The sequence below is a fragment of the Oncorhynchus mykiss genome, chromosome 2, assembly GCF_057628025.1.
Source record: "Oncorhynchus mykiss isolate SJ-2025 chromosome 2, ASM5762802v1, whole genome shotgun sequence".
Lineage (NCBI taxonomy): Eukaryota > Metazoa > Chordata > Actinopteri > Salmoniformes > Salmonidae > Oncorhynchus > Oncorhynchus mykiss.
In genome coordinates, this window is record NC_143023.1 from 14,524,815 (window position 1) to 14,552,342 (window position 27,528).

Below are 27,528 nucleotides of genomic sequence, written 5' to 3' on the forward strand. Positions count from 1 at the left end.
CAAGAATGCATGCACATCTGGCCTCGTGTAAAGATCAAACAACTATTTTAAGAGGAGTGTTTTAGCAGTCTCACAATAGATATTCATGAAGAATGAATAAAGCCAAGTCACGTGTAATAATATCACCACTACACTCTTCCGGGTGTTGGCAGCCCGCTAACTGGGGTTGACTAGATGGGATACAGCTTTTGTCAAATTTGACTTTGCGTAGCAGGTTAGGAGAATTTACACAGCATATTAGGATTATTAACGTAGCACGTTAGGATAATTAGGTTCAGATTTGGAAAAAGGTCAGAGTTAGATAAAATGACAAAATAAATACATTTTTGACAAAAGCTGTAGCCTTTCTAGCCATGACCACTTACTGGGTGAAAGGTGATGAGAAGTGCTGCATACCCCACGAGCGGAGCAACGACACAAACTACCGCAAGCGCCTTCCTCTACAGTCTAGTCTAAAAAATAGCCGCAACATTATTTTTATTTTGAATGGACGAGCGAAAACAACTTTTCACATATCGGAATTCGCAGAATATCACACAATTCTAAGGTGAGTTTGCTTGTCATGTTTGTGGGATTAAGCTGCTTCGATCGGACTGCAAACTGAAACGGACCTACATTCGTGGCGTGAAAACAATGCAAGGGGCCAACTATTTTATAGCTAGCTAGTGCACTTGTTTCTGCAGTAAGTAGGACTGACTTGCTAGCTATGTTTCATCATATGGTTATCTATCCAGGATTTATATGGTAATCAATTGCTGAGCAATTGTGCTATACACGTGCTTATTAATGCGATTGGTACAAGGCTGCTCCGCCTTGGAAAAGATGGAATTTGATCTCCAATAATAAAAGTTGCATCTGGCCTGCGAGTCTAGCTAACTGGGCAATTACATGTTTATGTGGAATTACTCTGATACTCCGATTTGGTTGTATGGTTTGTTAAACTTTGAAATCAATGGGTTTTGTTTGGCATACATTTTAAAGTGAAAAACCTGAGTCTCAGAGTAATTCCGTTACAATGGAATTGCCAAGCTACAAATTCTACAACTATCTTTGTAGATATTGACTGTACTGTATTAGGGGAGATTGGGGTACATTGATCCAAAGGGGTAGGTAGGAAACCATAAACATTTATAATTTGACCAAATATGGAAAAAGTTGTAAGGAAGTTAACATTAGGTCCAAAAAACTGGAATTTCATCAAGTCATACATTTTTGGGGAGGTTTCATGATGCTTGTATCTAAATCAAAGTAAATAATTTAACGATTGTTCTATAAAAATGCAAACTCTGCATTCATCATTCATTGAATCAGATGAACCCTCTGATATTGCCAACTACTTTAATACTTTTTTTCATTGGCAATATTAGCAAACTTAGGCATGACATGCCAACAACAAACGCAGTCAAGCATTTTGAATTCCACAAAGCAAAAATCATTCTGTTTCCCAAAAATAATAAAGCCCCCTTTACTGGGTCAAAATAGCTGACCAATCAGCCTGTTACCAACCCTTAGTACACTTTGAGATTTTTTTGTTTTCGAATTAGAGGTTGATGCCTCTGGAATGTATACATTGATTGATGTAGGTTAGTGTTATGGAGATTGTACTCTTATTAGAGAAACGGTAAGAAAGACAGTTCCTCAGTGTAGGGTTCTTTGATGTTGATTGGAGATTAACAATGTTTGCAATTCTGTGCTAAGTCACTCAGCTGGAATTATCCAATTAATTGTCCATTTATCCTATACAAGATGTGATCTGGAAATAATAAATATGAATACAATGGCATCAATACTAAGATAATGTACATTAATTTAGCAATAACAAACAAGATATCCAGCTCTCATCTGTTATACTAAACCAATGACTGAAACAAAAATACAAGTGGCTAGCAACATCAGACTAACCAGCTAACAAAATGTAGCTAAGAATGTTAGATAGCTAGCATAAAAACGAGACCCATAATGCTGTAATAATTACAAAAATATTATTTAACTATTGACAACTTCGTCAGTAAAACAAGGCGAAAACATATACATTACTTACAGTTTTGGTTTTCACGCACAGTGATGAATAAATTGTCCAGAAAGAAAATAATGTCCAAAACTGAGATTTGTGTTCACAGCAGTAGGTTGCCAGCTGCACTTGGTAATGCCAGCTTGTGATAGCTGTAATGTCATCACTGAGTTCTTAAAGGGACAGGCTTTTTTTTACAGTGTTTGACCAGATACAAGACTATTTTACAGTAAACAAATTGACAACAGACTTTTAGCATGCTTATTGGGAAACACAGCACATGACTGATGATTGGCTGTGATACATGTATGATAAAACGTTTGTGGGGACTGTTTTGTTAGACTTTAGTGTGGCTTTTGACATTAATGATCATAGTCTGCTTCTGGAAAAATGTATGTGTTATGGCTTTACACCCCCTGCTGTAATGTGGATAACCGAACGCTGAGGGTGTAGTCCTCCAACATAATCCAGGTAGAATCAGGGATTCTCCAGGGCAGCTGTCTAGGCCCCTTACTTTTTTTCAATCTTTACCAACGACATGCCAGTGTGTCTATGTATGCGGATGACTGAACACTATGGCAGTTAGCCTAGTGGTTAGAGTGTTGGGCCAGTAACCGGAAGGTTGCTGGATTGAATCCCCGAGCTGACAAGGTAAAAATCTGTCATTCTGCCCCTGAGAAAAGCAGCAGCAAATCACTGTTCCCCGGATGTTGATTTAAGGCAGCCCCCTGCGCATCTCAGATTCAGAGGGGTTGGGTTAAATGCGGAAGACACATTTCAGTTGTGTGCATCCAGTTGTACAACTGACTAGGTATCCCTCTTTCCCTTATACATGTCAGCTACTACAGTGACTGAAATGACTGCAACACTTAACAAAGAGCTGCACTTAGTTTCAGAATGGGTGGCGAGGAATAAGTTAGTCCTAAATATTAAAAAAACTAAAAATTGTATTTGGGACAAATCATTCACTAAACCCTAAACCTCAACAAAATATTGTAACGAATAATAAAGACAAAATATTTAATGGCCTTTGAATGGGGTATGGTAGTAGATGCCAGGCGCACCGGTTTGAGTGTGTCAAGAACTGCAACACTAGGGCTTCCCAAGTGGCGCAGCACTCTGAGGCGTTACTACAGACCCGAGTTCATTCCTGGGCTGTGCCACAACCGGCCGTGGCCGGGAGTCCCATAGGACGGTGCACAATTTGCCCCAGTGTCGTCTGGGTCAGGGCAGGGTTTGGCCGGTGGGGCTTTACTTGTCTCATCGCGCTCTAGCGACTCCTTGTGGTGGGCCGGGTGTCTGCGGGCCGACACCGGTTGCCAGTTGAACAGTGTTTGCCCCGACACATTGGTTAAGGAGTGATGTTAGGCAGGTGATGTTTTGGAGAACGCATGACTCCACCTTCGCCTCTCCCGAGCCTGTTGGAAAGTTGCAGCTTTGAGACAATATCGAAAAATAGGGTCAAATAAAAAAATATACAAAAAAGGACTGCAACGCTGCTGGGTTTTTAACGCTCAACAGTTTCCCGTCTGTATCAAGAGTGGTCCACTACCCAAAGCACGTCCAGTCAACTTGACAAAGCATTGGAGTCAACATAGGCCAGCATCTCTGTTGAATGCTTTCGACACCTTGTGGAGTCCATTCCCCAATGAAGCGAGGCTCTTCTGAGGGCAAATATGGGGTGCAACTCAATATTAAGAAGGTGTTCCTAATGTTTTGAGTACTCAGTGTGTAGAGCAGTGGTATTCAACTCTTACCCTACAAGATCTGGAGCCTACTGGTTTTCTGTTCTACCTGATAATGAATTGCACCCACCTGATGTCCCAGGGCTAAATCAAATCAAATCAAATGATATTTGTCACATACACATGGTTAGCAGATGTTAATGCGAATGTAGTGAAATTCTTGTGCTTCTAGTTCCGACAATGCAGTAATAACCAACGAGTAATCTAACCTAACAATTCCACAACTACTACCTTATACATATACATATGAGATGAGTAATGTAGGGTATATAAACATAAAGTGGCATAGTTTAAAGTGGCTAGTGATACATGTATTACATAAATCAGTCCTTGATCAAATCAAATTTTATTGGTCACATGCAGATGTTAATGCGAGTGTAGCGAAATGCTTGTAATACATAAAAAAAATAAAAATACTGCATAGTTTCCTAAGGACTCGAAGCGAGACGACCATCTGTCGGCGCCATCTTGCAATGAAAAAATGCAGCGAACTGGCTTCAAGGTCCAGAATTGAGTGTGTCGGGTATAGAGAATCAATGTACCATCTAAACCACTGTGAAATATTTTCAATAACCAAAATATTGTATTTTCAGCTGTTTGAAGCTGGTGTACAAAACCGAAGGTAAAAGACGCAACAACTAAACTTAAGAATGGGAAGCATAGAAATAGCTCACATAGAACATGTCTACTGCTTCTTAGACTTGCTTTGAATGAGAATGACATAACTCACATTACATTTGTTTAGGTTGCCCAAAAAGTTACATTTTGCAGCTTAAAAATGTGCTTAAAGTAATTAAAAGCTTTAAAAAAAAGATGCGTTTAGAAAATAAAGATGGACATGGTTTTAAAAGGTAGTGGTGTTACTTCATTCAGTACAGAAATTTGAAGGCGCTTTATTTAATTCACCCTGTCCTGCAGCTCAACTTACCCCATGGTGTGTGGTGCCAAGAGACCACTTCTTGTGTGACTAGCTATGTTTTCAAAACTGTTTACATTAATTCTGATTATTTCCAGGGATACAAAACATCCTGAAATATATCTTTTTTTAGAAAGAATACTATATTTCCCTTGAAAAATGTCTCAACTTACTCCACTCTCCCGTACAGTTAGCATGGTCCAAGATCCAAGATATACATTTTTTAAATCTAAAAGTTAGATGAAAGTGCAGGATTGTCCAGTCCACACTTGGATTCCTAGAGTCTACCAGGCTAGGGGACAGTAGGTCTATGGCTAACCGGGTGTTTTGGTAATGTAGGTTACAACATGGCTAACCAAGTGTTTTGGTGGTGTAGGTGACAACATGGCTAACCAGGTGTCTTGGTGGTGTAGGTGACAACATGGCTAACCAGGTGTCTTGGTGGTGTAGGTGACAACATGGCTAACCAGGTTTTTGGGTGCTATAGGGGACAACATGGCTAACCAGGTGTTTTGGTGGTGTAGGTGACAACATGGCTAACCAGGTGTTTTGGTGCTGTAGGGGACAACATTGCTAGCCAGGTGTTTTGGTGGTGTAGGTGACAACATGGCTAACCAGGTTTTTGGGTGCTATAGGGGACAACATGGCTAACCAGGTGTTTTGGTGCTGTAGGGGACAACATGGCTAACCAGGTGTTTTGGTGGTGTAGGTGACAACATGGCTAAACAAGTTTTTTTGGTGCTGTAGAGGACAACATAGCTAAACAGGTTTTTTTGGTGCTGTAGATGACAACATGACCAACCAGGTGCTTGTAATGGGGAAATCTAGGATGACTGAAGTTAATATTTAGTTTAGAGTAATCTACACAATGGTTAGCATATTGGATTTTCAGCACTCAATGTGCTGGTTGATGGTCAATAGACATGATGCTGAATTATTATTATTTTAATTGTTTTATCCCCGGTCCCCGCAGGAGGCCTTTTGTCTTTTGGTAGGCCGTCATTGTAAATAATCATTTGTTCTTAATGGACTTGCCTAGTTAAATAAAGGCTAAATTAAAATGAATCATAAAAAAAGATGAATTATTCTCCTATTTGTCAATAGTGTATAATGCCAGACTGGAGGACACGCTGATATTTCACTGTTGTATGGTATTGATGACATCCTGTGGACACTGTGATTCAGTAGCAGCTGACAAAGTCATTGCCTTTTTGTTTTGACTTCCTACAAGCCTCTCAGGCTGCTGTTTACAGAACATTTGGTGCTGTCTGATTAAGACATTAAAGGACTGTCTCCAAGATGCCAGTTAGACATTTTCTCTGCCAGTTAGACATTTTCTATGCTGGGTGGTGTCTCCCTGTTGCAACTTGTAATAAACCGGATAGATTCTAAATTGTCTTCATCTGCGACTGCTCTCCTCTTTTGTTCACCTGGAAATGTATTTTACAGTGTTGTAGGTGACAACATGGCTAACTAGGTGTTTTGGTATTGTAGGTGACAACATGGCTAACTAGGTGTTTTGGTATTGTAGGTTACAACATGGCTAACTAGGTGTTTTGGTGCTGTAGGTGACAACATGGCTAACTAGGTGTTTTGGTATTGTAGGTTACAACATGGCTAACTAGGTGTTTTGGTGCTGTAGGTTACAACATGGCTAACTAGGTGTTTTGGTGCTGTAGGTGACAACATGGCTAACTAGGTGTTTTGGTATTGTAGGTTACAACATGGCTAACTAGGTGTTTTGGTGCTGTAGGTGACAACATGGCTAACTAGGTGTTTTGGTGCTGTAGGTGACAACATGGCTAACTAGGTGTTTTGGTATTGTAGGTTACAACATGGCTAACTAGGTGTTTTGGTGCTGTAGGTGACAACATGGCTAACTAGGTGTTTTGGTGCTGTAGGTGACAACATGGCTAACTAGGTGTTTTGGTATTGTAGGTTACAACATGGCTAACCAGGTGTTTTGCTATTGTAGGTTACAACATGGCTAACCAGGTGTTTTTCTATTGTAGGTTACAACATGGCTAACCAGGTGTTTTGGTATTGTAGGTTACAACATGGCTAACCAGGTGTTTTTCTATTGTAGGTTACAACATGGCTAACCAGGTGTTTTGGTTTTGTAGGTTACAACATGGCTAACCAGGTGTTTTGGTTTTGTAGGTTACAACATGGCTAACCAGGTGTTTTGGTATTGTAGGTTACAACATGGCTAACCAGGTGTTTTGGTATTGTAGGTTACAACATGGCTAACTAGGTGTTTTGGTATTGTAGGTGACAACATGGCTAACCATGTGTTTTGGTATTGTAGGTTACAACATGGCTAACTAGGTGTTTTGGTATTGTAGGTGACAACATGGCTAACCAGGTGTTTTGGTATTGTAGGTTACAACATGGCTAACCAGGTGTTTTGCTATTGTAGGTTACAACATGGCTAACTAGGTGTTTTGGTGCTGTAGGTGACAACAAGGCTAACTAGGTGTTTTGGTGCTGTAGGTTACAACATGGCTAACCAGGTGTTTTGGTATTGTAGGTGACAACAAGGCTAACCAGGTGTTTTGGTATTGTAGGTTACAACATGGCTAACCAGGTGTTTTGGTATTGTAGGTTACAACATGGCTAACTAGGTGTTTTGGTATTGTAGGTTACAACAAGGCTAACCAGGTGTTTTGGTGCTGTAGGTGACAACAAGGCTAACCAGGTGTTTTGGTATTGTAGGTTACAACATGGCTAACCAGGTGTTTTGGTATTGTAGGTGACAACAAGGCTAACCAGGTGTTTTGGTATTGTAGGTTACAACATGGCTAACCAGGTGTTTTGGTATTGTAGGTTACAACATGGCTAACTAGGTGTTTTGGTATTGTAGGTTACAACATGGCTAACCAGGTGTTTTGGTATTGTAGGTTACAACATGGCTAACTAGGTGTTTTGGTGCTGTAGGTTACAACATGGCTAACTAGGTGTTTTGGTATTGTAGGTGACAACAAGGCTAACCAGGTGTTTTGGTATTGTAGGTTACAACATGGCTAACTAGGTGTTTTGGTGCTGTAGGTTACAACATGGCTAACTAGGTGTTTTGGTATTGTAGGTTACAACATGGCTAACTAGGTGTTTTGGTGCTGTAGGTGACAACATGGCTAACTAGGTGTTTTGGTATTGTAGGTTACAACATGGCTAACCAGGTGTTTTGCTATTGTAGGTTACAACATGGCTAACCAGGTGTTTTGGTATAGTAGGTGACAACATGGCTAACTAGGTGTTTTGGTATAGTAGGTGACAACATGGCTAACTAGGTGTTTTGGTATAGTAGGTGACAACATGGCTAACTAGGTGTTTTGGTATAGTAGGTGACAACATGGCTAACTAGGTGTTTTGGTGCTGTAGGTTACAACATGGCTAACTAGGTGTTTTGGTATTGTAGGTTACAACATGGCTAACTAGGTGTTTTGGTGCTGTAGGTGACAACATGGCTAACTAGGTGTTTTGGTATTGTAGGTGACAACATGGCTAACTAGGTGTTTTGGTATTGTAGGTTACAACATGGCTAACTAGGTGTTTTGGTATAGTAGGTGACAACATGGCTAACCAGGTGTTTTGCTATTGTAGGTTACAACATGGCTAACCAGGTGTTTTGGTATTGTAGGTTACAACATGGCTAACCAGGTGTTTTGCTATTGTAGGTTACAACATGGCTAACCAGGTGTTTTGGTATAGTAGGTGACAACATGGCTAACTAGGTGTTTTGGTATTGTAGGTGACAACATGGCTAACCAGGTGTTTTGCTATTGTAGGTTACAACATGGCTAACCAGGTGTTTTGGTATAGTAGGTGACAACATGGCTAACTAGGTGTTTTGGTGCTGTAGGTGACAACAAGGCTAACCAGGTGTTTTGGTATTGTAGGTTACAACATGGCTAACCAGGTGTTTTGGTATTGTAGGTGACAACAAGGCTAACCAGGTGTTTTGGTATTGTAGGTTACAACATGGCTAACCAGGTGTTTTGGTATTGTAGGTTACAACATGGCTAACTAGGTGTTTTGGTATTGTAGGTTACAACAAGGCTAACCAGGTGTTTTGGTATTGTAGGTTACAACATGGCTAACCAGGTGTTTTGGTATTGTAGGTGACAACAAGGCTAACCAGGTGTTTTGGTATTGTAGGTTACAACATGGCTAACCAGGTGTTTTGGTATTGTAGGTTACAACATGGCTAACTAGGTGTTTTGGTATTGTAGGTTACAACAAGGCTAACCAGGTGTTTTGGTGCTGTAGGTGACAACAAGGCTAACCAGGTGTTTTGGTATTGTAGGTTACAACATGGCTAACCAGGTGTTTTGGTATTGTAGGTGACAACAAGGCTAACCAGGTGTTTTGGTATTGTAGGTGACAACATGGCTAACTAGGTGTTTTGGTATTGTAGGTTACAACATGGCTAACTAGGTGTTTTGGTATAGTAGGTGACAACATGGCTAACTAGGTGTTTTGGTATTGTAGGTTACAACATGGCTAACCAGGTGTTTTGGTATTGTAGGTTACAACATGGCTAACTAGGTGTTTTGGTGCTGTAGGTTACAACATGGCTAACTAGGTGTTTTGGTATTGTAGGTGACAACAAGGCTAACCAGGTGTTTTGGTATTGTAGGTTACAACATGGCTAACTAGGTGTTTTGGTGCTGTAGGTTACAACATGGCTAACTAGGTGTTTTGGTATTGTAGGTTACAACATGGCTAACCAGGTGTTTTGCTATTGTAGGTTACAACATGGCTAACCAGGTGTTTTGGTATAGTAGGTGACAACATGGCTAACTAGGTGTTTTGGTATAGTAGGTGACAACATGGCTAACTAGGTGTTTTGGTATAGTAGGTGACAACATGGCTAACTAGGTGTTTTGGTATAGTAGGTGACAACATGGCTAACTAGGTGTTTTGGTATAGTAGGTGACAACATGGCTAACTAGGTGTTTTGGTATAGTAGGTGACAACATGGCTAACTAGGTGTTTTGGTGCTGTAGGTTACAACATGGCTAACTAGGTGTTTTGGTATTGTAGGTTACAACATGGCTAACTAGGTGTTTTGGTGCTGTAGGTGACAACATGGCTAACTAGGTGTTTTGGTATTGTAGGTGACAACATGGCTAACTAGGTGTTTTGGTATTGTAGGTTACAACATGGCTAACTAGGTGTTTTGGTATAGTAGGTGACAACATGGCTAACCAGGTGTTTTGCTATTGTAGGTTACAACATGGCTAACCAGGTGTTTTGGTATTGTAGGTTACAACATGGCTAACCAGGTGTTTTGCTATTGTAGGTTACAACATGGCTAACCAGGTGTTTTGGTATAGTAGGTGACAACATGGCTAACTAGGTGTTTTGGTATTGTAGGTGACAACATGGCTAACCAGGTGTTTTGCTATTGTAGGTTACAACATGGCTAACCAGGTGTTTTGGTATAGTAGGTGACAACATGGCTAACTAGGTGTTTTGGTATTGTAGGTGACAACATGGCTAACCATGTGTTTTGGTGCTGTAGGTGACATGACCAACCAGGTGTCAGAGTTCCCCACTGAGCGGACGTTCCAGTACCAGCATAGCCTGCCTCCTCTCCCTGTACCGTCTCTAGAGGGGAGCCTCGCCAAGTACCTGGATGCAGGTGAGATGCCAGCTGCATGTGAGACAGAGAAGCTCCGTTAGCATGGACCCTGGATAAAAATGTGTCTAGTTACTGAAATGTCTGTGTGTATTTTCCAGTGCGGCCGTTTGCTACAGAGGAGGAGTACCAGGTGACTGCAGCCGTAGTGAAGAGGTTTGGAGAGGGCATCGGCAAAGACCTGCACCAAAAACTACTGCAGAGAGCCAGGACACGCAGGAACTGGGTACACACACTCAACTAGAGGTCGACCGATTATGATTTTTCAATGCCGATACCGATTATTGGAGGACCAAAAAACCCGATACCGATTAATCGGCCGATTTTTTATATATATATATTTGTAATAATGACAATTACAACAATATGAATGAACGATGAACACTTTTATTTTAACTTAATATTTAACATCAATAAAATCTATTTAGTCTCAAATAAATAATGAAACATGTTTCATTTGGTTTAATTAAATAATGTAAAAACAAAGTGTTGGAGAAGAAAGAAAAAGTGCAATATGTGCTATGTAAAAAAGCTAACGTTTAAGTTCCTTGCTCAGAACATGAGAACATATGAAAGCTGGTGGTTCCTTTTAACATGAGACTTCAATATTCCTAGGTAAGAAGTTTTAGGTTGTAGTTATTATAGGACTATTTCTCTCTATACCATTTGTATTTCATATACCTTTTGACTATTGGATATTCTAATAGGTACTTTAGTATTGCCAGCCAAATCTCGGGAGTTGATAGGCTTGAAGTCATAAACAGCGCTTCGCAATGCAATTTGACTAGTTAATACTGCCTGCTAACATTCATTTATTTTAACTAAATATGCAGGTTTAAAAATATATACTTCTGTGTATTGATTTTAAGAAAGGCATTGATGTTTATGGCTAGGTACATTCGTGCAACGATTGTGCTTTTTTTGCAAATGCGTCTTTGTTAAATCATCCCCCGTTTGGCGAAGTTGGCTGTCTTTGTTAGGAAGAAATGGTCTTCACACAGTTCTCAACGAGCCAGGCGGCCCAAACTGCTGCATATACCCTGACTCTGTTGCACAGAACGCAAGAGAAGTGACACAATTTCCCTAGTTAAAATAAATTAATGTTAGCAGGCAATATTAACTAAATATGCAGGTTTAAAAATATATACATGTGTATTGATTTTAAGAAAGGCGTTGATGTTTATGGTTAGGTACACATTGGTGCAACGACAGTGCTTTTTCCACGAATGCGCTTGTTAAATCACCCGTTTGGTGAAGTAGGCTGTGATTCAATGATAAATGAACAGGCACCACATCGATTATATGCAACGCATGACAAGCTGGATAAACTAGTAATATCATCAACCATGTGTAGTTAACTAGTAATTACTTTAAGATTGATGTTTTTTTATAAGATACGTTTAATGCTAGCTAGCACCTTACCTTGGCTCCTTGCTGCACTCGCATAGCAGGTAGTCAGCCTGCCACGCAATCACCTCGTGGAGTGTAATGTAATCTGCCATAATCGGTGTCCAAAAATGCTGATTACCGATTGTTATGAAAACTTGAAATAGGCCCAAATTAATCTGCCTTTCCGATTAATCAGTCGATCTCTACACTCAACACACTGCACAGCTAGAACATGTGGGAACTGGTCACACACCATGCTCGACCCTGAGCAACTGCGAAAGGGAATCTTTGAGTGTTTTAATTACTGCAGTCATTATGGTGTCTCCCTGAAGTGTTTCATCTTTATACTGTGTGTTTTCCTGCAGTTGGAGGAGTGGTGGTTGGATGCAGCCTATCTGGAATTGCGTTACCCCTCCCAGTTGAATGTGAACTTCGGAGGTCCTGCACCCTACCTAGAGCACTGCTGGCCCCCTACAGAGGGAGTACAGCTACAGAGGACCAGCATAAGCATGTGGCACACTCTACAGTACTGGGACCTGCTTCGCACGTAAGATACTCACATTGAGTGTACAAAACATGTTTTTTCCATGACATAGACTGTCCAGGTGAATCCTGGTGAAAGCTATAATCACTTATTGATGTCACCTGTTAAATCCACTTCAATCAGTTTATATGAAGGGGAGGAGACAGGTTAAAGAATGATTTTAAACCTTGAGATAATTGAGACATGGATTGTGTCTGTGTGTCATTCAGAGGTTGAATGGGCTTAGATAAAATATTTAAGTGCCTTTTGAACAGGGAGTCAACATAGGCCAGCATCCCTGTGGAACGCTTTCGACACCTTGTAGAGTCCATGCTTCAACGAATTGAGGCTGTTCTGAGGGCAAAAGGGCATGTAACACAATATTAGGAAGGTGTTCCTAATGTTTTGTACACACTGTGTATATGTATTAAGGTTACACACACATCACAACTACTGCTACCAGACTCTTCCGATTGCTAAATAATGCACAATTTAAACACTTGCCCTCCAATCCCCCCCTTCCCCAAAACATGTGTTTTTATTTAACTATAAATTCTTCCTGTATTATAGTTGTTTAAAATATTTATTCTATTCTACTGAGCCAGTTACTTTATGTTCATATTATTATATTTGATTTCTTATTGTTGAGAAGGAACCTGCAACTAAGCATTTAGTTGCACAGTCTATACGTACGTACCTTGTGTGTCCCTAAACACACACGTTCAGTACACACTCTCTGACTGTGTGGTCCCCGACAGGGAGAGGCTGGACCCTCATAAAGCTGGTAATGTGGTGTTGGATATGGACCAGTTCAGAATGCTGTTCTGTACATGTAAAGTTCCTGGAGTCACCAAGGATACCATCATCAACTACTTTAAGACAGGTAGGTGTCCCCCCCCCATGACACCGCCATGCAATATGATGTTTGTGGTTTGTTTTTGTGTGTAGTACTCTGTTATTTATTTAGGTGTGTGTGTGTGTGTGTGTGTGTGTTTTCCATGTGTGTGTGGATGTGTGTTTTGATTACTTTAAGACATGAAGGTCAGTCAATCTGGAAAATTTCAAGAACGTTGAACGTTTCTTCAAGTGCAGTCACAAAAACCATTGAGCGCTATGATGAAACTGGCTCTCATGAGGACCGCCACAGGAAATTAAGACCCAGAGTTACCTCTGCTGCAGAGGATAAGTTCATTAGAGTTACCAGCCTCAGAAAATGCAGCCCAAATAAGTGCTTCACAGAGTTCAAGTAACAGACACATCTCAACATCAACTGTTCAGAGGTTTCTGTCTGAATCAGGTCTTCATGGTCAAATTGCTGCAAATAAACCACTACTAAAGGACACCAATAAGAAGAAGAGACTTGCTTGGGCAGAGAAACACGAGCAATGGACATAAAACTGGTCAAAATCTGTCCTTTGGTCTGATGAGGCCAGATTTGAGATTTTTGGTTCCAAACGTTGTGTCTTTGTGACATGGAGATTAGGTGAACAGATGATTTCTGCATGTGGGGTTCCCACCGTGAAGCATGGAGGAGGAGGTGTGATTGTGTGGGGGTGCTATGCTGGTGAAACTCAGAGATTTATTTAGAATTCAAGGCACACTTAACCAGCATGGCTACCATAGCATTCTGCATCGATACGCCATCTCATCTGGTTTGACTATAATTTGTTTTTTAAAAGGACAATGACCCAACACATCAGGACAATGACCCAAAATAAGGGCTATTTGAATAAGGAGAGTGATGGAGTGCTGCATCAGATGACCTGGCCTCCACAATCACCCGACCTAACCCAATTGAGATGGTTTGGGATCAGTTGGACCGCAGAGTGAAGGAACAGCAGCCAACAAGTGCTCAGCATATGTGGGAACTTATTAAAAACCGTTAAAAAGCATTCCAGGTGAAGCTGGTTGAGAGAATGCCAAGAATGTGCAAAATTGCCATCAAGGCAAAGAGTGGCTGTCACGATCGCTGGACCAAGGCGCAGCATGCATAGAGTTCCACATGTTTTAATAAATTAAACTCACCAAAAACAATACCGAACAAACGAAACGTGAAGTAAATGCAGTGTTCACAGGCACTACACAAAATCAAGGTCCCACAAAACAACAGGTGGGAAAAGGCTGCCTAAATATGATCCCCAATCAGAGACAATGATAGACAGCTGCCTCTAATTGGGAACCATACCAGGCCAACATAGAAATAAAAAAAACTAGAGTACCCACCCTAGTCACACCCTGACCTAACCAAAATAGAGAATAAACGTCTCTCTAAGGTCAGGGCGTGACAGTGGCTACTTTGAAGAATCTCAAATATAAAATATAGGTTGATTTGTTTAACACTTTTTTGGTTACTGTATGATTCCATGTTATTACGTAGTTTTGATGTCTTTACTATTATTCTACAATGTAGAAAATTGTAAAAAATAAAGTAAAACCCTGGAATAAGTAGGTGTGTCCAAACTTTATGTATTATTGCTGTATGTATTGATGTTTTTTCTGTGTGTGTTGTAGAGAGCGAGGGTCCATGCCCCTCCCACGTGGTGGTGATGTGTAAGGGCCGTTTCTTCTCGTTTGATGCAGTGTGTGACGGACACATTCTTACCCCTCCAGAGCTGCTCAGGTATTCTGGCCGGTGGATATTTAGGTATATTTGTGTGTATCTGCATATGTTTGCAAGTATTTATGTGTGTGTGTGTGTGTGTGTGTAGGCAGCTGACCCATGTTAAGCAGTGTTGTGAAGGGGAGCCAGCGGGAGATGGTGTCGCCGCTCTCACCTCAGAGGAGAGGACACTCTGGGCTAAGGTGTGTGTGAAGTTGGCTGTATAGAATGGACGTCACCATGCCCTAAACCTCGCTCTCTCTCGCTCTCTCTCGCTCTCTCTGTGTCTGTAGGCTAGGGAGTATCTGATAGGTATAGATCCAGCCAATAAGACCATCTTAGAGACCATCCAGAGCAGTCTGTTTGTGGTCTCACTGGACGATGCTAAACCCTACGCTACTTCAGAGAACTACACACCGGTACGTACACACACATACACACACCACAGGCATCCATACCATCCTTAGTATGGTATAATCTGACCTTTGGCCTTTGCCCCCAGGTGACCCGGGAAGCGCTGACAGGAGACCCCACCATCCGCTGGGGAGACAAGTCCTACAACTCCCTCTCCTTCGCTGACGGAACCTTCGGATCCAATTGTGACGTGTGTTACTGTTTTGTAGAGAGAGAGATGATTGCTCCTCTGTTAGCAGTAGTGTAATGATGTTTTGTTGTGAGTGTGTTCCTATGTATGGTAATTGCTGGTGTGTGTTGCAGCATGCCCCCTACGATGCCATGGTGCTGGTAACTCAGGGTTACTATGTGGATCAGCAGCTCAAAGCTACAGACGGCAGGTGGAAGGTAAATACGGTTTCTATTGAACTTATTTTCAGTGACTGTATATCTTGTTTGTCCTTAATTATGAGTGTCTTACTGGCCTGCCTAACCGGAGGCATAAGTATTGCTGAGTGTGGGACACTGGGCGCCTGGGCGTCAGCATGCCGGCTCAGCATAAAACTACACTCTGGTTCTAGTTAGAAGATTTTACGCCGTAGCTCACACCTGAGAACAACAGGATAAGGTGGCTCTCTATTATGCTACCATGTATCAGGTAATAAACAGGTTCATTTCACTGTGAGTAAGCAACAGTATAATTTGTATTGTGTGTGTCTATGTAGGGCTCTGAGACGGTGCGGCCTATGCCTCTTCCTGAAGAGTTGGTCTTCACTGTGGATGACAGAGTCAGGAGTGACGTTGCACATGCCAAGCAACAGTACTTTGAGACTGTGAGCACACACACACACATACACACACACATTCATAATTCTGTGCATCTCCCTGGTCGTCAGATTGGACCATCGCAGGTGTTGTGTTCATCACAAACACACCCTCACAGGCCCTTACTCTCCCCACCACACACACACACAACTCTAATCTGTGTGATATCTGGTTTGACAGACACCTGTGTGTGTGTCTCCAGACTCAGGACTTGCAGGTGGTGTGTTATGCGTTCACCTCGTTTGGGAAAGCAGCCATCAAACAGAGGAAGCTCCACCCAGACACCTTCATACAACTGGCCCTTCAACTGGCTTATTACAGACAGCATGGGAGGTAATACCATCCATCCAGCCAGGGCCGGCTCTAGCCTTTTGGGGGCCCTAAGCGAGATTTCGTTGGGGCCTAAGCTAGGCCATGGGGTGGAGAGACATTATTTTCAGTTTTAAAGCTAATTTCTTGTAATTCTACACATTTTGCCATGACTTATGCCATGTTAATGATGATAGAGTGAGTGACTAACAAAATCAATAGGGGCCCCCTGGAGGTCAGGGCCCTTAGACACCCTGGTCGGTGTTCAGTCATGATTACAAGTTTAGATAGTCTAGCCAGCTAACTTACCAATTTTAAGAAATGTTAGAAGACATGGTGAATTGATTGACTGCCAGAGCATAACAAGAGAGAAATTGCTGGTGTAGAACCACATTTCAACCTTGCAACTGGTGTATTCTACTATTCTAACTCTCAAATAATAATAATTTGTGGTGAGGTTTGGGTGGCCTGGGGCCCTAAGCAACGGCTTATGTCTCTTATGCTTGGAGCTGGCCCTCCATCCACTATCCATCCAATTAATCCATCCATCCACCCAACATTCATCCATCCACCCACCCACCCATCCATCTATCCATCAAATTCATCCATCCTTCCTCCCCAATATTCTCTCCTTAACTGATGATTGATGATAATCCCCCCTCCCAGGTTAGGTAGTTGCTATGAGACAGCGATGACCAGAAGGTTCTACCACGGCAGGACTGAGACCATGAGGCCCTGTACCCTGGAGGCACAGAACTGGTGCCATACCATGCTCCTCCCTGCAGCCAGTGTAAGTGTGAGAGTGTGTGTGTCCAGTAAACGATTAGTTCTTCATATATTGTCATGCCATACATGTAAATCTGGCGACCAGGATACTTACACTCTGACTTTCTGCATGTCTCCCAGGCTGAGGCTAAGAGGAAAGCCCTGCTGCTGGCCTTCAACAAGCACAACAAACTGATGGCTGAGGCACAGAACGGAAAAGGTTTTGACAGACATCTCCTGGGCCTTTACCTGATCGCCAAGGAGGAGGGACTTCCTATGCCAGACCTTTTCACTGATCCACTGTATTCCAAGAGGTGTGTTTTTGTGATTGTTTGTGTGTGTGTGTCTGTGTGTGTGTGTGTGTGTGTGTGTGTGTGTTTATGGTGTGTGTAATTTGTGTGTGTTCTCTCTCCAGTGGCGGGGGCGGTAACTTTACCCTGTCCACCAGTCTGGTTGGCTACACCACAGTCCTGGGAGCGGTTGCTCCCATGGTGCACCATGGCTACGGGTTCTTCTACCGCATCGGAGACGACAGGTGGGCTATTACACACCCACACACTGACCCCACGCAACATCATCCACAGTTTGACCAGTAAACACACACTGACCCCACACAACATCATCCACAGCTTGACCAGTAAACACACACACACACATCCACACACACTGACCCCACGCAACATCATCTACAGTTTGACCAGTAAAAACACACACACACACACACACACATACACGGACCCCACGCAACATTATTCACACTTTGACCAGTAAGCACACACACATACTGACACCACGCAATATCATCCACAGTTTGACCCGTAAACACACACACACAAATAAAATTAAACGGATTTATATAGCCCTTCTTACATCAGCTGATACAGTGCCTTGCGAAAGTATTCGGCCCCCTTGAACTTTGCGACCTTTTGCCACATTTCAGGCTTCAAACATAAAGATATAAATATAAATATATTTTTGTGAAGAATCAACAACAAGTGGGACACAATCATGAAGTGGAACGACATTTATTGGATATTTCAAACTTTTTTAACAAATCAAAAACTGAAAAATTGGGCGTGCAAAATTATTCAGCCCCTTTACTTTCAGTGCAGCAAACTCTCTCCAGAAGTTCAGTGAGGATCTCTGAATGATCCAATGTTGACCTAAATGACTAATGATGATAAATACAATCCACCTGTGTGTAATCAAGTCTCCGTATAACTGCACCTGCACTGTGATAGTCTCAGAGGTCCGTTAAAAGCGCAGAGAGCATCATGAAGAACAAGAAACTCACCAGGCAGGTCCGAGATACTGTTGTGAAGAAGTTTAAAGCCGGATTTGGATACAAAAAGATTTCCCAAGCTTAAAACATCCCAAGGAGCACTGTGCAAGCGATAATATTGAAATGGAAGGAGTATCAGACCATTGCAAATCTACCAAGACCTGGCCGTCCCTCTAAACTTTCAGCTCATACAAGGAGAAGACTGATCAGAGATGCAGCCAAGAGGCCCATGATCACTCTGGATGAACTGCAGAGATCTACAGCTGAGGTGGGAGACTCTGTCCATAGGACAACAATCAGTCGTATATTGCACAAATCTGGCCTTTATGGAAGAGTGGCAAGAAGAAAGCCATTTCTTAAAGATATCCATAAAAAGTGTTGTTTAAAGTTTGCCACAAGCCACCTGGGAGACACACCAAACATGTGGAAGAAGGTGCTCTGGTCAGATGAAACCAAAATGGAACTTTTTGGCAACAATGCAAAACGTTATGTTAGGCCTAAAAGCAACACAGCTGAACACACCATCCCCACTGTCAAACATGGTGGTGGCAGCATCATGGTTTGGGCCTGCTTTTCTTCAGCAGGGACAGGGAAGATTGTTAAAATTGATGGGAAGATGGATGGAGCCAAATACAGGACCATTCTGGAAGAAAACCTGATGGAGTCTGCAAAAGACCTGAGACTGGGACAGAGATTTGTCTTCCAACAAGACAATGATCCAAAACATAAAGCAAAATCTACAATGGAATGGTTCAAAAATAAACATATCCAGGTGTTAGAATGGCCAAGTCAAAGTCCAGACCTGAATCCAATCGAGAATCTGTGGAAAGAACTTAAAACTGCTGTTCACAAATGCTCTCCATCCACCCTCACTGAGCTCGAGCTGTTTTGCAAGGAGGAATGGGAAAAAATGTCAGTCTCTCGTTGTGCAAAACTGATAGAGACATACCCCAAGCGACTTACAGCTGTAATCGCAGCAAAAGGTGGCGCTACAAAGTATTAACTTAAGGGGGCTGAATAATTTTGCACGCCCAATTTTTCAGTTTTTGATTTGTTAAAAAAGTTTGAAATATCCAATAAATGTCATTCCACTTCATGATTGTGTCCCACTTGTTGTTGATTCTTCACAAAAAAATACAGTTTTATATCTTTATGTTTGAAGCCTGAAATGTGGCAAAGGGTCGCAAAGTTCAAGGGGGCTGAATACTTTCGCACGGCACTGTATATCAAAGTGCTGTACAGAAATCCAGCCTAAAACCCCAAACAGCAAGCAATGCAGGTGTAGAAGCACGGTGGCTATGAAAAACTCCCTAGAAAGGCCAAAACCTAGGAAGAAACCTAGAGAGGAACTAGGCTATGAGGGGTGGCCAGTCCTCTTCTGGCTGTGCCGGGTGGAGATTATAACAGAACATGGCCAAGATGTTCAAATGTTCATAAATGGCCAGCAAGGTCAAATAATAGTAGTCAGAACAGTTGAAACTGGAGCAGCAGCACGGCCAGGTAGACTGGGGACAACAAGGAGTCATCATGCCAGGTAGTCCTGAGGCATGGTCCTAGGGCTCAGGTCCTCCGAGAGAGAGAAAGAAAGAAAGAAAGAAAGAAAGAGAGAATTAGAGAGAGCATACTTAAATTCACACAGGACACCGGATAAGACAGGAGAAATACTCCAGATATAACAGACTGACCCTAGCCCCCGACACATAAACTACTGCAGCATAAATACTGGAGTCTGAGACAGGAGGGGTCAGGAGACACTGTGGCCCCATCCGATGACACCCCCGGACAGGGCCAAAGAGGAAGGATATAACCCCACCCACTTTGCCAAAGCACAGTCCCCACACCACTAGGGGGATATCTTCAACCACCAACTTACCATCCTGAGACAAGGCCGAGTATAACCCACAAAGATCTCCGCCACGGCACAACCCAAATGGGGGGGGGGGGGGGGGGGTGGCAACCCAGACAGGAAGATCACATCAGTGAATCAACCCACTTAAGTGACGCACCCCTCCTAGGGACGGCATGGAAGAGCATCAGTAAGCCAGTGACTCAGCCCCTGTAATAGGGTCAGAGGCAGAGACTCCCAGTGGAAAGAGGGGAGCCGGCCAGGCAGAGACAGCAAGGGTGGTTCATTGCTCCAGTGCCTTTCCGTTCACCTTCACACTCCTGGGCCAGACTACACTCAATCATAGGACCTACTGAGATGAGTCTTCAATAAAGACTTAAAGGTTGAGACCGAGTTTGCGTCTCTCACATGGGTAGGCAGAGACCATTCCATAAAAATTGAGCTCTATAGGAGAAAGCCCTGCCTCCAGGTGTTCGAAATTCTAGGGATAATTAGGAGGCCTGCGTCTTGTGACCGTAGCGTATGTGTAGGTATGTATGGCAGGACCAAATCGGAAAGATTGGTAGGAGCAAGCCCATGTACTGCTTTGTAGGTTAGCAGTAAAACCTTGAAATCAGCCCTTGCCTTAACAGTAAGCCAGTGTAGGGAGGCTAGCACTGGAGTAATATGATCAAATTTTTTGGTTCTAGTCAGGATTCTAGTGGCTGTATTTAGCACTAACTGAAGTTTATTTAGTGCTTAATCTGGGTAGCCGGAAAGTAGAGCATTGCAGTAGTCTAGAAGTAACAAAAGCATGGATTCATTTTTTTGCATCATTTTTGGACAGAAAATGTCAGATTTTTGCAATGTTACATAAATGGAAAAAAACTGTCCTTGAAACAGCCTTGATATGTTCGTCAAAAGAGAGATCAGGGTCCAGAGTAACGCAGAGGTCCTTCACAGTTTTATTTGAGACGACTGTACAACCATCAAGATTAATTGTCAGATTCAACAGAAGATCTCTTTGTTTCTTGGGACCTAGAACAAGCATCTCTGTTTTGTCCGAGTTTAAAAGTAGAAAGTCTGCAGCCATCCACTTCCTTATGTCTGAAACACATGCTTCTAGCGAGGGCAATTTTGGGGCTTCACCATATTTCATTGAAATGTGCAGCTGTGTGTCATCCGCATAGCAGTGATAGTTAACATTATGTTTTCGAATGACATCCCCAAGAGGTAAAATATATAGTGAAAACAATAGTGGTCCTAAAACAGAACCTTGAGGAACACCGAAATTTACAGTTGATTTGTCAGAGGACAAACCATTCACAGAGACAAACTGATATCTTTCCGACAGATAAGATCTAAACCAGGCCAGAATTTGTCCGTGTAAACCAATTTGGGTTTCCAATCTCTCCAAAAGAATGTGGTGATCGATGGTAACGAAAAGCAGCACTAAGGTCTAGGAGCACAAGGACAGATGCAGAGCCTCGGTCTGACGCCATTAAAAGGTCATTTACCACCTTCACAAGTGCAGTCTCAGTGCTATGATGGGGTCTAAAACCAGGCTGAAGCATTTTGTATACTTTGTTTGTCTTCAGGAAGGCAATGAGTTGCTGTGCAACAGATGACCCCATGCAGAATCATCCACAATTTGACCAGTAAACACACACACACACACTGACCCCACGCAACATCATCCACAGTTTGACCAGTAAACACACACACACCGACCCCACACAACATCATCCACAGTTTGACAAGTAAACACACACACACTGACCCCACGCAACATCATCCACAGTTTGACCAGTAAACACACACACACACACACACCGACCCCACACAACATCATCCACAGTTTGACAAGTAAACACACACACACACACCGACCCCACACAACATCATCCACAGTTTGACAAGTAAACACACACACACTGACCCCACGCAGCAACATCCACAGTTTGACCAGTAAACACACACACACACCGACCCCACACAACATCATCCACAGTTTGACAAGTAAACACAAACACACACACACACACTGACCCCACGCAACATCATCCACAGTTTGAACAGTAAACACACACACACACACACTGACCCCACTCAACATCATCCACAGTTTGACCAGTAAACACACACACACACACACACACACACACTGACCCCACGCAACATCATCCACAGTTTGACCAGTAAACACACACACATTACCACCTAGCTCCAACCTACAACACATGAGTGCATTACTAAAATAAACTACATTTTAGGTAGACTAGAGGATGTAAAATTATGTTTGTTTGTCTTCAGGAAGGCAATGAGTTGCTGTGCAACAGATGACCCCATGCAGAATCATCCACAATTTGACCAGTAAACACACACACACACACACACACACACACACACTGACCCCACGCAACATCATCCACAGTTTGACCAGTAAACACACACACACCGACCCCACACAACATCATCCACAGTTTGACAAGTAAACACACACACACTGACCCCACGCAACATCATCCACAGTTTGACCAGTAAACACACACACACACACACACACCGACCCCACACAACATCATCCACAGTTTGACAAGTAAACACACACACACACACCGACCCCACACAACATCATCCACAGTTTGACAAGTAAACACACACACACTGACCCCACGCAGCAACATCCACAATTTGACCAGTAAACACACACACACACCGACCCCACACAACATCATCCACAGTTTGACAAGTAAACACAAACACACACACACACACTGACCCCACGCAGCATCATCCACAGTTTGAACAGTAAACACACACACACACACACACTGACCCCACTCAACATCATCCACAGTTTGACCAGTAAACACACACACTGACCCCATGCAACATCATCCACAGTTTGACCAGTAAACACACACACATTACCACCTAGCTCCAACCTACAACACATGAGTGCATTACTAAAATAAACTACATTTTAGGTAGACTAGAGGATGTAAAATGATTTGGTACCCTCCCCTTCCCCCTGTCTTTCTAATGACATAATACTGTAGGGAGAGTGATGTTGTTTAGATATCCTTCTGAGTAGATACCGCTAGATAAATGTTGGTGCTTTAGGTCCTGGACTCTGGACAATGCACTCTGAGTCAGATAACAGTTACTATTCCAGCTGTTTTCCGTGTCATCTAGTTAGTGGGGTCAAGGTGAGGTCAAGGGTAAAGTTTAATAGTAGTGGTTAGAAAGTGCAGCTGTGTTGTTCCGTCCTCTCTATGATGGACAGATTTTTTAAAACCTCTACAAGTGTCCAGTATCTGACTTGTACTTCCTGTTTCAGGATCGTGGCTTCCTGTACAGCGTGGAAGTCCAGTCGAGAGACAGATGCAGAGACACTGTTCCAGAACCTGGTTACCTCCCTACATGAGATGTTACATCTCGCTACCACAGCTCAGCTCTAACACACACACACACACATACACACACACACACAGTTTGTAGATGGTCGTCAATAATAGTTTAGTTCTGCACAGATCAATGCAAAGGCACATTTATTGTTTTCTACATTTAAAAATAAAAATGTATTATTTGTTTAAATGCAGCTCAACAAATTAGTTAATTTTGCACTTAGTGAATCATTCTCTGTGATTTTATGTAGTGTAACGGATGTGAAACGGCTAGCTTAGTTAGCGGTGAGCGCTAAATAGCGTTTCAATCGGTGACATCACTTGCTTTGAGACCTTGGAGTAGTGGTTCCCCTTGCGCTGCAAGGGCCGTGGCTTTTGTGGAGCGATGGTTAACGATGCTTCGTGGGTGACTGTTGTTAATGTGTGCAGAGGGTCCCTGGTTCAGAAACAGAGAGAAACGGGTCATGTTGTCTTTGACTACCGTCTCACCTCAGGCCTCATGGGTATTATATAAGGCACTCAATCAAAACTGTTTTCCAGTTTCCAGGGCAAGAAAAATGATTGTTTTTATGTTTTGCACATCAGTAGAGGATTTTGCATTTGGCTGGATATGATCAATGAAACAGTGTTTGGGTGAGACGAAAAGAAACCCAAGTAAATTCTAATGTGCCTTTTTGCTGTGTCCTTATTTTAGTCTGTCCCCAGAGATCTGGTTAGTGGTTTTGATTGAATAGCTCCCTAATTGACCAGACTTTTTAGACTTCAAAAGATGCTGAATAACTCTACCACTCCTATGCCAGATCCATAGGCTGCTGCCCTATGCAATATGCCATTTTATGTAGTAGATGTCTGTAATAATGAACATTCTTGTCACAATTTACCCATGATACATCACGGTTTTGATGCTCTCGAACACAGCATTGTGTTAATACCTTTCAGACAGTCTTGAGATTTTCAGCATGTTTTTTTGTTGTAAATGATAGAAAAGTGATAAAAGACGAGCGCTGCATTTGATTCAGTCAACAGAATGAAAAGAAGCTGTTTTAATGCCTAAAGTAGTGAAAATGATGTAACCCACTTTACAGTAGGACAATTATAGTATTGACTTGGTTGACAATGTAAACTTGGAAAATGTTTTATTGAATATGAAAGTTGTTTAGTGTGATTGAACTGACAAATCAAAGTGATTGAATCATGTCATGAGCCCAAATATTCAAATAAAACATCTTTATTAATGATACCTGTTTACATAAGGAAAAAAGTCATGCATACATACAGTACATACCCAAGCAGAGGTCAGTTAATTCAGTGCAACGTAGAAACAGGAACGTGGTTTGTATCAATATACTGTTAGTGCTTGAGCCCCAACCCTCAGCTGTGTGTGTGTGTGTGTATATCACTCAACATATTACCTTCAGTTAAGGTAAACAAAACATTCAGGAACTCTTTGGTCCTTTCAAATACCTCAGGCACTTCCAGTAGCATGAGCATAGCACAGAGACAGTTTGGAAGGCCACATCTCATGATCATTTAAAAAATAATTCCTCTCAACATTAAAGGTCCAATGCAGCTGTTTTTATCGCAATATCAAATCATTTCTGGGTAACAATTAAGTACCTTACTGTGATTGTTTTCAATTAAAATTGTAATTTTAAAAATAAAAATAACTTGTTAGCGAAGAGCAATTTCTCAAGCAAGAATTTTGCTAGGACTGTCGGAGTGGGGAAAACTGAAAACTAGCTGTTATTGTCAGAGAGTTTTTGAACTCTTTCTTATTGGTCAATAAACCAATGTATGCCTGGTGATATCACCGGGCAGGCCAAAACTCCATCCCACCAAAGCAGGCAGAAATTTCCAGGCAGGCTTTTCAAACAGCTCTTACACTAAAAGGGCATTATCATAATTTTCACAATTTTAGAATCACCTTTATTATCTCATAGTGTGAAAATATATAAGTTGGTATACAGATGACATACAGTGGATGTACAATTTTACAGTATGAATAGTATGAATATATCTAAATGCAGAGCGATGAACAGAGTGCAAATGCAGTGTAGTGCAGTTATTTTGTGTACTATGTTATTCCAACCTGATAGTGTGGAAATATATAAAGCACGGGGAAATCTAGTTTTTTGACTGCACTGGGCCTTTAAAGGAAAACTACTCCCAAAAACGACATTTTGGTATTTGTTTCATTAGTCCATTATTGACATGATCCCAAATGTTTTGCTTGTCAGCACTCAAGTTTTCAAGATATGTAACTTTCAAAATACAGAAATCATCCCTGTATGATGCATTTTGCTTCGTATGATATGATGCAAAATGCATCATTTTATTTATCTAGGCAAGTCAGTTAAGAACAAATCCTTTACAGTCACGGCCTAGGAACAGTGGGTTAACTGCCTTGTTCAGGGGCAGCACGACAGATTTTTACCTCGGGGATTCGATCTAGCAACTTTTTGGTTACTAGTCCAATGCTCTAATCACTAGGCTATCTGCTGCCCCATATGGGGAGGATTTCTGTATATTGAAAGTTACATAACCTGGACTAATGAAATAAATACCAAAATATAGTTTTTGAGTGGAGTTTTACTTTAAGCCAAAACAATTGAACAAATCATTGTAATAATCTGAATGTTGAGGATACACACTGCTTCAGCGTCTCATTGGCTTAGTTCTGTGCAGTTTACAGTAATGCGCAGACGTGTGTGTATATGTGTGTGTTCCATGTATTCATTTGGCACACCAGCACTCTATGGTACAGATGTGATACTTTTTGAATAAATAACTGAAATACAGCACCACCACCTCTTCCTTTTATATACAAAATATCCCCCTGTACCCTCAACCCCTCCCTACACACTCAGCCCCTCCCAGCAACCCCCTGCACTCTCAACACCCCTCCCTGCACACTCAGCCCCTCCCAGCAACCCCCTGCACCCTCAACCCCTCCCTGCAAACTCAGCCCCTCCCAGCAACACCCTGCACCCTCAACCCCTCCCTGCACACTCAACCCCTCCCTGCACACTCATCCCCTCCCTGCACACTCATCCCCTCCCAGCAACCCCCTGCACCCTCAACCCCTCCCTGCACACTCAGCCCCTCCCAGCAACCCCCTGCAACCTCAACCCCTCCCTGCACACTCAGCCCCTCCCAGCAACCCCCTGCACCCTCAGCCTCTCTCTCCCCCCATCCTTCTCTCCTCCCTCAGTTTCTGCCATGGCCCAGCTGTGTGGTGACCAGTGAGTAGTATACTCCTCTCTGGGACAGTAGTTGTTGATGAGTGCCCTGCTCCACCACCACTCCCTTCTGGAAGACAGCGATCAGGTCAGCGTTCTGAATGGTGGAAAGGCGGTGGGCCACCACGATACACGTCCTGCCCTGTCGAGCCACATCCAGGGCCTCCTGCACCACCTGGGGAGGGAGGGAGAACAGAGACAAATACATACAGTAGTTAAAACGTCTGTATCATGAATCCACATAGAGGTATACAGTTGAAGTTGGAAGTTTACATAGGACTGGCCATCCCACATATGCTCTCTCTAATTCTCTCTTTCTTTCTCTCTCTCGGAGGACCTGAGCCCTAGGACCATGCCCCAGGAATACCTGACATGATGACTCCTTGCTGTCCCCAGTCCACCTGACTGTGCTGCTGCTCCAGTTTCAACTATTCTGCCTTATTATTATTCGACCATGCTGGTCATTTATGAACATTTGAACATCTTGACCATGTTTTGTTATAATCTCCACCCGGCACAGCCAGAAGAGGACTGGCCACCCCACATAGCCTGGTTCCTCTCTAGGTTTCTTCCTAGGTTTTGGCCTTTCTAGGGAGTTTTTCCTAGCCACCGTGATTCTTCACCTGCATTGCTTGCTGTTTGGGGTTTTAGGC

At 42.5% G+C, this 27,528-nt stretch overlaps 2 protein-coding genes across 3 annotated transcripts in view; one reads left to right on the forward strand and one right to left on the reverse strand.

Annotated features, from left to right (window-relative positions):
* The first annotated feature begins 129 nt into the window (after positions 1–129).
* LOC110534183 (peroxisomal carnitine O-octanoyltransferase) lies at positions 130–24,874 on the forward strand. Its single transcript, XM_036938847.2, has 16 exons — positions 130–547; positions 10,200–10,319; positions 10,418–10,542; positions 12,071–12,252; positions 12,987–13,111; positions 14,740–14,848; positions 14,937–15,030; positions 15,121–15,246; positions 15,330–15,431; positions 15,545–15,628; positions 15,946–16,053; positions 16,248–16,378; positions 17,021–17,144; positions 17,261–17,433; positions 17,535–17,654; positions 23,570–24,874. The coding sequence occupies exons 2-16, from the start codon at positions 10,205–10,207 to the stop codon at positions 23,688–23,690; spliced, it is 1,839 nt and encodes a 612-aa protein (XP_036794742.2). The 5' UTR covers positions 130–547; positions 10,200–10,204; the 3' UTR covers positions 23,691–24,874.
* abcb4 (ATP-binding cassette, sub-family B (MDR/TAP), member 4) overlaps positions 24,849–27,528 on the reverse strand; it is a 35,262-nt gene continuing 32,582 nt past the window's right edge. For both annotated transcript variants that reach the window (XM_090189793.1, XM_090189794.1), the window contains one exon: positions 24,849–27,050. In XM_090189793.1, coding sequence (XP_090045919.1) covers positions 26,844–27,050 — 207 coding nt within the window. In that variant the 3' untranslated portion in view covers positions 24,849–26,843. The remainder of the gene's footprint in view (positions 27,051–27,528) is intronic.

Excerpts from the sequence above, each read along its gene's own strand:
- LOC110534183 (XM_036938847.2), top strand. The coding sequence starts at position 10,205 with ATGACCAACCAGGTGTCAGAGTTCCCCACTGAGCGGACGTTCCAGTAC. Across the intron at positions 10,543-12,070 it reads CCAGGACACGCAGGAACTGG|TTGGAGGAGTGGTGGTTGGA; the intron begins GTACACACACTC and ends GTTTTCCTGCAG. Across the intron at positions 16,054-16,247 it reads AGCAACAGTACTTTGAGACT|ACTCAGGACTTGCAGGTGGT; the intron begins GTGAGCACACAC and ends GTGTGTCTCCAG.